The 10,220-nt window shown below is 40.4% G+C and overlaps 1 protein-coding gene across 1 annotated transcript in view; it reads right to left on the reverse strand.

Moving 5' to 3' along the window:
- Positions 1-9,476, reverse strand: part of LOC143935450 (uncharacterized) — a 59,909-nt gene extending 50,433 nt beyond the window's left edge. Inside the window, exon 1 of the mRNA XM_077459375.1 lies at positions 9,383-9,476. Coding sequence (XP_077315501.1) covers positions 9,383-9,440 — 58 coding nt within the window. The 5' untranslated portion in view covers positions 9,441-9,476. The remainder of the gene's footprint in view (positions 1-9,382) is intronic.
- Between the last annotated feature and the right edge of the window lie 744 nt (positions 9,477-10,220).

Raw genomic sequence — 10,220 nt, forward strand, 5'->3', positions numbered from 1 at the left:
CGCACTTTGAATGACAATTGCACGGTCATACAACACTGTACCCAAATGAAATTTTTATCATTCTTTTCCCACAAATAGAGCTTTCTTTTCATGGTATTTGATCTGCGGTTTAAATTTTTTGTTAAAAAAATTTAAAGACCACATTTTTAAAAATGTAAAAAAAAAATTTAATATTTTGTTATAACATTTTGTAAACGGCTAATTTTTCTCCTTCATTGATGTATGCTGATGAGGTATCAGTGATGGGCACCGATAGGTGGCAGTGATGGGTGGCAGTGATGGGCACTGATTGCTTACACTGATAGGCAGCACTGATAGGTGGCACTGATTGGCACCACTGGTGGGCATTGATAGGTGGCATTTGTGGGCATTGATAGGTGGCACTGTGGGAACTATGGGCACAATGACAGGTGGCACTGGCAGGGGGTACTAAATTGCACAGAGGAGGCAGATGTGCCTCCTTCCTCTTTGGGACCGATGTCCCTTTAACATAAGCCAGTGATCGGCTTTTTTTTTCTCCTCATGCTGTCAGCATGAGGAGAAAAAAAAACGATCACCGAGCTTTTGTTTACATCATGTGATCAGCTGTCATTGGCTGACAGCTGATCACATGGTAAGTGGCCAGGACCGGGCCCTTACTAGGATCGGTGATCAGCCGAGTCTCCGTGACTCGGTGATCACAGCACGCGCGCAGGGAGCATGCACATTGGAGGACATCCTTTGACGGCCTCCCGAAAATTGAGGTCCGCGCTGTAGCTATGGCCCGGACCTCTAGTGGTTAAATATGCATAATACTGGTAAAAGTTTACTTTAATGTAATTGTAATGCATTACCTCCAGTCTATCAGCCTCCACCTTCTCTGGGTTCAGATGCAGATCTTCCCAGCAAAGAGTCTTTAAAGTGATTTTTTTTTTTAAAACGACAAACATGTTCTACTTACCTGCTATGTGCAATGGTTTTGCACAGAACAGCCCCGATTGTCCTCTTCTGGGGTCCCCCACTGACGATTCTGGCTCCTCCTGCCTTAAGAGTGTCCCTATAAAAAGCTGCAAAGTATAGTATAGAGTGCCCCTATAGCAAGGTAAAAAAAAAACTTCTTCTGCCTTTAGAACCACTCACTTCCTGCCAAGGACTACATGTCCCATGAAGCATTGCTACTCACACATTCACAAGTTCTCAGGCACTTACTGACATGTATGAATGGTGTACTGAGCTGTATGTGTGCTGCACTGTATTTCCTGATATGTAAACAAAAAATGCATTCTGTATGCAGGCCAACTAATCGGCTAACCAACTAATCGATTATGAAAATAGTTGACAACTATTTTCAGAATTGATTAGTTGTCGATTAATCGATTAGTTGTTTCAGCCCTAAAAATACACTACACATTCCCTTCACATTGGAGTTAGAATCAGAATCCAAACACCTACAGTAAATCCTGGCGTGATGGTCCCCTCCCCATTCCCAGTGGCATTTCCAAATATGTGCAGCAGAGAAACCTCTATAAGAGGATTCCACCAACTGGCACATTGCAAAAGGGTTTTTTGTGTTATATTTCTGATGCAGGTATGCGTGGCTTTCCGTGTAAGTATGCAAATCAGGAGTTCTGACTTCACCTTGACTTTTGTGATCTTAATGCTTGTTCCAGGTCAGAAATGATGGAAGTCATAGACAGCCAGGCACCTGGTATTCTTAGCAGTTTGGCAATGGTAGCCTTTATATCTTTATTAAAGAAGAAGTAGGGCCAAATCTCTTTTGGTCTTACTTCACCTGTAGGTCACAGGAGTACACTTCGTTCTGCACTCCTGTGATCCGTATTAGGTCGCTAGGAGCCAGCTGCCAGCTGGATAAACGGGCAGAGCAGAGAGTTGGTGACTGCTCACTGAAGACAAAGAACTGAGTGATCAGTGGTCTTTGATCGCTCAGTTCTCATTGTAGAGGTGGCATGGGATCGATGCAGCATCAACCTTACGCAACCTTGATTGTTATTTTCAAAACACCCACTTAAATTAAAGCGAGAAGTCCAACCTGAGCTTTTTAGGCTGGGCTTCACCTCTGGGTCACAGGAGGATTAGTTTTGCACTCCTGTGACCCGTTTTCAGCGGAGAGCGGTCTGAAATCCGCTCTCCGCTGACGTCACTGCAATCAGTCGAGGCAGCGCATCATCCCAACTTCCAAAGTCTGGATCCGCCAGCTGCCTTGACTGATGGCAGCCTCAGCATCTGAGCGAGCCGCTGAGGTGGCTGCTCCCCGCCCCTCCACAGTTCAGCGCTCCAATGAGCATGGGAGAACAAAGCAGGATAGATGCTGACTGACAGGCAGCATCTCTCTGCTCGGGGAGGTGACAGAACTGAGTCATCCTGGTGTTCTCAGTGTAGAGACACCGGGGGACAGCTGCAGTATCGGTCTGATGCTGCATCCATATAGGTAAGTATGAATATAAAAAAAAAAAAAAAAAAACATACGTCTCTTTTAAATATTAAGCAGAGCTGGCTTGAAGCCTGAAACAACAAAAATGATTATCATAACTTATTTAAATAAATCAGAGTCCTCATGTTATATAATTAGAGAAGAACACCCACAGAGAAACCTACTTCATGGACATACACAACGTTAGCAGTCTACCAACTTATATTTTGTGGGCACCAATATGCTGAAGCACTATATTTAAACTAATATAGTTTCCAATGTCTACATCCTGTATATAGGCAGTGGATGGGCATTGGGGCACAGCAGACGTACGCTACGATACCTGCCCAATAAGTGTCAGGTATCTCACGCTCCAGCTTTCCACATAATTTTATTATTTTCTCAGTACACGTTTATGTTAAGAATTTCTGAATCCCTGATCTGGAAGTGCAGACTTCATGCTGACTTTTTTTGTGGCATGCTTGTTCCAGGTCAGACTCGGAAACAAATGAATGCAGCGAGAGCCTTGGAACCAGCATGTTTGGAATAAGAACAGAAATAGCAGTGCCCTTACTTCCTTGAACACTGGTTTCCTTTAAAAGGTGAAAACCAACAAACAAAAGTATAAAATATAGTGGTGAATGTTCAGCACTAACATAACGCATTTATAAAAATAAAACTATAAATAGAACATGGTTTTAACACTGAGTGGAACTCATCTCAGTTTTACACACACCCACTTTCTATATTTTATATATATATATATATATATATATATATATACAGTCATGGCTGAAATTGTTGGCACCCCAGACATTTTTCCAGAAAATCAAGTATTTCTCACAGAAAAGTATTTCAGTAACACGTTTTGCTATACATATGTTTATTCCCTTTGTGTGTACTGGAAAAAAACAAAAAAAGCGAGGGAAAAAAAGCAAATTGGACATAATGTCACACAAAATTCCAAAAATGGGATGGTCAAAATTCTTGGCACCCTTTCAAAATTGTGGATAAATAAGATAGTTTCAAGCATGTGATGCTCATTTAAACTCACCTGGGGCAAGTAACAGGTGTGGGCAATATAAAATAATCACACCTGAAAGCAGATAAAAAGGAGACAAGTTCACTTATGCCATGTACACACGTAGCCGACTATCCGGCGGACTTAGTCAGGTGGACTTCCCGCCGGACTGTCCGCCGGACTTTCCGAACGGGCTACTTGCCCACATACGGCACTTTTTCAGCGGACTAATACGGCGTACTAAGTCTGCCGGACTATCCGCCATACTTTTGAAATGAACGGACTCGCTCACCAACGCGGAGGAAAGTCCACTAATTTTGAGCGTGTCTCCAGGTAGACGAAGGAGACGTCGCTGGCCCCGCCACCTGGTATGGACTTAAAGGGGAACCCCAACGCCAAAAAAAATCGACGTGGGGGTCCCCCCAGGTCCACATCAGACCCTTGTCCAAGCACACTACCCGGCCGGCCAGGAAAGCAGGGGGACGAGCGAGCGCCCCCCCTCCTTAGCCGTACCAGGCCGCGTGCCCTCATCATGGGGGGTGCCTTGGGGAAGGGGGGCCGCGCGGCCCCCCTCCCCAAAGCACCTTGTCCCCATGTTGATGAGGACAAGGGCCTCTTCCCGACAACCCTGGCCGTTGCTTGTCGGGGTCTGCGGGCGGGGGGCTTATCGGAATCGGGGAGCCCCCTTTAATAAGGGGGCCCCTGGATCCCGGCCCCCCACCCTATGTGAATGAATATCGGGTCTCCCAGAGGATGCTGGGACTGTGACATCATAATAGGCGGGGACGTCATCTGGCGATGTCCCTATATAAGTCGCTGCGCGTCGCGTCCGTGCCACTGTGAGCGGAGGATGCGACGAGGCAACATCTGAAGAGAAGAGAAGAACAGAAGGCGGCGACAGAAGACCAGGCCACCGCCTGTAAAAGAGCTAGAAGAAGGCGCGGTGGCCCGGCAAGAAGAACCGAAGAGGGGGACAAGACCCCCAAAGAGGGGGACAAGACCCCCGAAGTCGGAAGAAGAGGGCGGCGGCGAGGAAGAAAGCCGGGCTCCTCCGCTAGTAAAAGAGCTAGAAGAAGATAGCGGAGGAGTCCGGCGAGAAGACCCCCGAAGATGGAAGATGTGCAATAAACTATTTTAACCCTTGTGTGTTGTGTTTTTTTTTTACTTTTTTTTACTGGTGAATGGGTAGGGGTACATTGTACCCCATACTCATTCACATAGGGAGGGAGCCTTATTAAAGGGGGCTCCCGGATTCCGATAAGCCCCCCGCCCGCAGACCCCAACAACCAACCGCCAGGGTTGTCGGAAAGAGGCCCTTGTCCTCATCAGCATGGGGACAATGTGCTTTGGGGTGGGGGGGCCGCGCGGCCCCCTTCCCCAAGGCACCCCCCATGTTGAGGGCACGTGGCCTGGTACAGCTCAGGAGGGGGGGGGGCGCTCGCTCGTCCCCCCGATTTCCTGGCCAGCCAGGTAGCGTGCTCGGACAAGGGTCTGATGTGGACCTGGGGGTCCAAATTTTTTTTGGTGTTGGGGTTCCCCTTTAAGTCCATACCAGGTGGCGGGGCCAGCGACGTCTCCTTCGCGGGCCCCGCCTACCTGGAGACGCGCTCAAAATGAGCGGACTTTTCTCCGCGTGGGAAAAGTCCGCTCATTTCAAAAGTACGGTGGACTGGCATACCAACGGCCGGATTGTCTGCCGAAATGCGAGTCGGGCGGGAAGATTGGAGTGCAAAAATACTTTCTAAGTCCGCCGTACTTTCGGGTAAAAAAAGTCCGCCGGAGGCTACACACGGGGGGATTGTCCGGCGGACTTGAGTTTGCTGGACTTTTCCACCCGATTGTTTGATCGTGTGTTTGTGGCATTTGTCTTTGCATTGTGTGTCTGTGTGTGCCACACTAAGCATGGACAACAGAAAGAGGAGAAGAGAACTGTCCGAGGACTTGAGTACCAAAATTGTGGAAAAATATGAACAATCTCAAGGTTACAAGTCCATCTCCAGAGATCTAGATTTGCCTTTGTCCACAGTGCTCAACATTATCAAGAAGTTTGCAACCCATGGCACTGTAGCTAATCTCTCTGGGCGTGGACGGAAGAGTAAAATTGATGAAAGGTTGCAACGCAGGATAGTCCGGATGGTGGATAAGCAGCCCCAAATAAGTTCCAAAGAAATTCAAGCTGGTCCTGCAGGCTCACAGAGCATCAATGTCAGCGCGAACTATCCATCAACATTTAAATGATGTATCTACCCCCCAATGAAAGTACTATGGGATTTTAAGGGCAACTAACCAATAAGAAAGTATGAAAAAATAGACATTTTATTAGTATAAAAGGGCACATTTTTATAGAAACCTGCATGTGTGCTTTGAATGCAAACAGCTGTATGCAATATTTTGCACTTTCTTTTTTGCACCTTTGACACACAAGGAGGAGTGTGGGGGGTATCAAGTAACTGGGCCTGCCTTTAACTACACTGGTATGAGCGGGTATTAATGAAGGCACGATTGTGAAAACTGTGTGGGAAATGCATGGGTCAATATTTAAAGGATAGGTTCACCTTTAGCAACATGTTACACCCATATTTAGGGTGTAACATGGTGCTATGCAGCCGCGGCAAATAGAATTGCCGTTCTCAATGGAGCCTCCTGTGCAAAAAATAATAAATGCATATTTTTCTACCTGCAATAACATGTGCATTAATTATTATTATTATTTTTTTACATTCTTTATTTAAGAAAGGGTTACATCACATACAGCAAGAAGAGAGATGTTGTACCGATCATATTAATCAGGAAGAACGTCTATAGCGTATGGATATTACAGATTATGAAAGCGATTGATTCAAAAAATCTATATATAAACAGTCTTGGATGTGAAGCTATACATTTCAAACAAGTAGCTGAATGCATGTTCTTAGTGTTGCAATGTCACCCAAGGTTTTAGTCAAAGAAACAAAAGGAAATATAAATGGAGGGATATTAACAGGAGAAATAGGTTATAGGGTAAAGAGAGAGGATGGGTCTTTAATGGGAGCATTGCCTGCAAATCAGGGGGCTTCGGCTTGGCGGTGGTGCATTTATTATTTTTTTTAGCAAAAGAGGACTTGGCTTTTAAATGCATATATCTGTTTTTTAAATGATCTTCTGCTTGTCATCATAAAAAGCATACTAAAAAAACATCACTGTATTGGTATAGTACAGTGATGGCGAACCTTGGCACTCCAGATGTTTTGGAACTACATTTCCCATGATACACCACTACACTGCAGAGTGCCTGAGCATCATGGGAAATGTAGTTCCAAAACATCTGGGGTGCCAAGGTTCACCATCACTGGTATAGTAGATACATTGATGTCTATGTATTATTTGGAAGATTTCTTGGCTCATATACACACCTGGAAGTAAAAAAAAAAAAAAACATACAGGTGTTGATTTACTAAAACTGGAGAGTACAAAATCTGGTGCAGTTGTGCATGGTAACCAATCAGTTTCTAACTTCAGCATGTTCAATTAAAGTTTGAAAATAAAACCTGAAAGCTGATTAAATCCTTTGCACAGCTACACTCCCTGGTTTTGGTAAATCAACTCGTATTGAGTCTCTTTTTTGGAAAATTTACAGTTCTTCCTCGAACCTGTGCACCCGCTGGAAGTTTATTTTTTATTTTAACTCTTCCCTACTCTATCTAGAATGAAAAAAAAAGTTTGGGCTTTAATTTTGTTTTAGATTTTAAGCTCCCACAAGCAAGGCTCTCCTGTCTTGTCTTGCAGTATATTGTAACTATACTGTGACCCTTTATTTTGTAAAGCCTTGCACAAACTGTTAGTGCTATATAAATCTTGAATAATAATAATAATAATAATAATAATACAAAATACACTTTAAACATAGAAATAACAGAAAGGGACATCCATGTACATGTTTGTATGTCAAGATACATGGAAACTTTTCGTGTGCTATTTTTCTTAATCTATTCTGGTCATTTTATCATATATACAATCTCATGCATAATAATCATTAGATAATCATGTAAATGCATGTTATGCAAATCACTTAAAAATGTATATTTTATCTTTTTTAGGTTTTAGGCAATAACATGGTATATAGCAATTAAAAATGTAATAAAATATATCCCCAACATATTTGTGATCATTCTTGGCAACTTGGTTGCTAGTTTCACTGTAATCAAACATATAAGGGATATATTAAAAGAAAATGATAAATTCTAATTATAGTAATGTGAGAAAAGATAGATAGATAGACGGCGGGGGGGGGGGGGGGGGGGGGGTTGGGGGAGGCTATTTTATAATGTTTTCCATTACTACATTTTTCTACACAATGTACAATTCTGTATTTTATGTACTCGTATAATACCCACCACCCTTCTTACATCTAATACTACGGACAGTGGATGAGCAATAGGAGCAATATAGAAATAATAAATAACAACATACACAAACACATTTTTATACACCAAAGCAAATCTTTAGTGTTAGTATTTAAGCTGCAATTTGTAAATGGAGGTATTTTTCCTTAGCTCATTAAAATATTTTTTATATCCACACAGAAACAAGAATTCATTCTGTGTAAGTGACTCCTTTGAAGAGAACATTATTTTTATTTTATTTTTTAGGGTATATGTAAGTAAATTAAAAAAAGTCATATGAAATATAAAATATTAAGTAGTAGTGAAAGAAAGGATACATTATAGACTTTGGTTATCTAATTTCAGTATCACCTAAACACTGATATCTAACATTTTGCTGATTTGTAAAAAAAAAGCATAAACACCTACAATTTATGTACTGACCTTTTTTTAAAAAAATCAGAACTTAACAATTTCTGTAAAAAAATAAATTGTAGCAATTTGTTCTGAAAATCAAAACAGTAGTATTTAAATGTGGATTACACCAGGGTATATATAAGTTCAATTCTCTAGTGAAAAGACATTGGAATTTTGGGCTAATTTCCATTTGATAACTTTGGTACAGCACATTAATAGCTGTGCATTTAAAAGATGTTCAGAATTCAAAACTGAGATATCCAGTACAATAAAAATGTCCCTGATATTTGACAAACATAAGAAGAAAGGATCAAAAGTCAAAGTGTTTACTTAATATATATATATATATATATATATATATATATATATATATATATATATATATATATATAGCTTTTTCCCCCAAAGTACAAATTTTTTAAAATATTTAAAAAAATCTTAGCTCATCCTAGGGAAAAGACAAATTCAAATGCAGGCACCTATTTTATTTCTAGTTCCTAGGTGACTTCTCTGAATCCGTAACAATTATAGGGTTTATAAAAAAAAAAACATTTTTGATAGTCATGTTAACACAACCAAGCTTAAAAACGATTCATTCTCACGTGTATTGTTTAGATTTTTTTTTCTGAATTCTATTTTTGGATTCAGTATTGTTATAATTTAGTACAAAATGATTTACTAAACATGTATAGTGTTGTATGCGATTATCATTGTCAGAATTAATCCATTTATTAATTAAGTTTAATAAACAATGTTGTTTTTTATAGATAATTTCATGACATAGATCTAGCACAGCACCTATCTGGAGCTTTATTTTTTGATAGACTTCTAAAACAAAGAAGTCTTAGAGAATTGAAGTGAACAGAGATTAATTTAAATTGCTAAACTATATAAACTTTCTCTACTCCATTAGTAAATCAGAAACAATTGTTTATCATGAGCATATATACTCACTAAACAGCATAGAGTAATAAAATTGGTTTGTTATGAAATAAAACTAGCTTGGACTAGAAATTAAATATATCTGAACTATTTAGGCAAACAAAAAAAATAAAATAAATTAAAACATGTAATGAAATAATTCAGTCACATTCAGGAAAATTATGGCAATCTAGCCTACAGTTTTAAAGTAAAGTATTGTGAAAATGAATAATTCCCTAATTATTGTCCTACCAGTAGGTGGAACTGCATGAAGAAATATTAGAAAAAAAGAGGCTTTGCAGATCATCATTGTCTTGGGCAGAGAGGCGAAGGCAAAATGATTTAATCAATGGTAGATTTCTGCCTCTTAGAGCTATTATGTCAGCACCACCCCTTCTACCTTAGCCCATTGCACTTGAAAAACCTCATGGAAAATGTGGTTCAGTGAGTAGGGTAAGCCATCAAACCTTGCCACTAGGCTCACCACTAGATCTATTACTCTAGAACATAAAGCACATTCCTGCGCAGCAAAGATGAATAGAAACTTCCAATAATACATGCATTTTTTATTTATTTTTTCAGCCAGACAAGTGGCAAAAGATGGTACATATATAGGAAACAGCAAAGCAGATGCTCATAACAGTTCAAAACACAATTCAGTATAAGAACAGACAAAATTGCTTTAGGTTTTATCAACAATATTTTAATAGAGACCTCAAACTCTTTTGCTGCAACTTCATCTGAAATAATAATTTCTGTTTTAATATTTTTTATAAACAATATAAATATTTTTCAGCATTTAGACAAGAGAAAATATTTAAGTTTTATGTGCAACTAAAAGGCCACTTTGGTGAATTTTACCAAAGAAGACAAAAGTGGGCTTATTTACTTAGATCAACTTTTTACTTAAAAAACAGTGGGTTATTTACAAAAGGCAAATCCATTTTGCACTACAAGTGCACTTGGAAGTGCAGCAGTTGCTGTAAATCCGAGGGGGACGTGCAAGGAAAATAAAAAACAGCATTTTAGCTTGCACATGATTGGATGATAAAATCAGCAGAGCTTCCCCTCATTTCAGATTTTCCCCTCA

This window comes from Lithobates pipiens, unplaced genomic scaffold, assembly GCF_037356315.1.
Source record: "Lithobates pipiens isolate NorthernLeopardFrog02 unplaced genomic scaffold, aLitPip1_a1.2 Scaffold_1, whole genome shotgun sequence".
Classification (NCBI taxonomy): domain Eukaryota; kingdom Metazoa; phylum Chordata; class Amphibia; order Anura; family Ranidae; genus Lithobates; species Lithobates pipiens.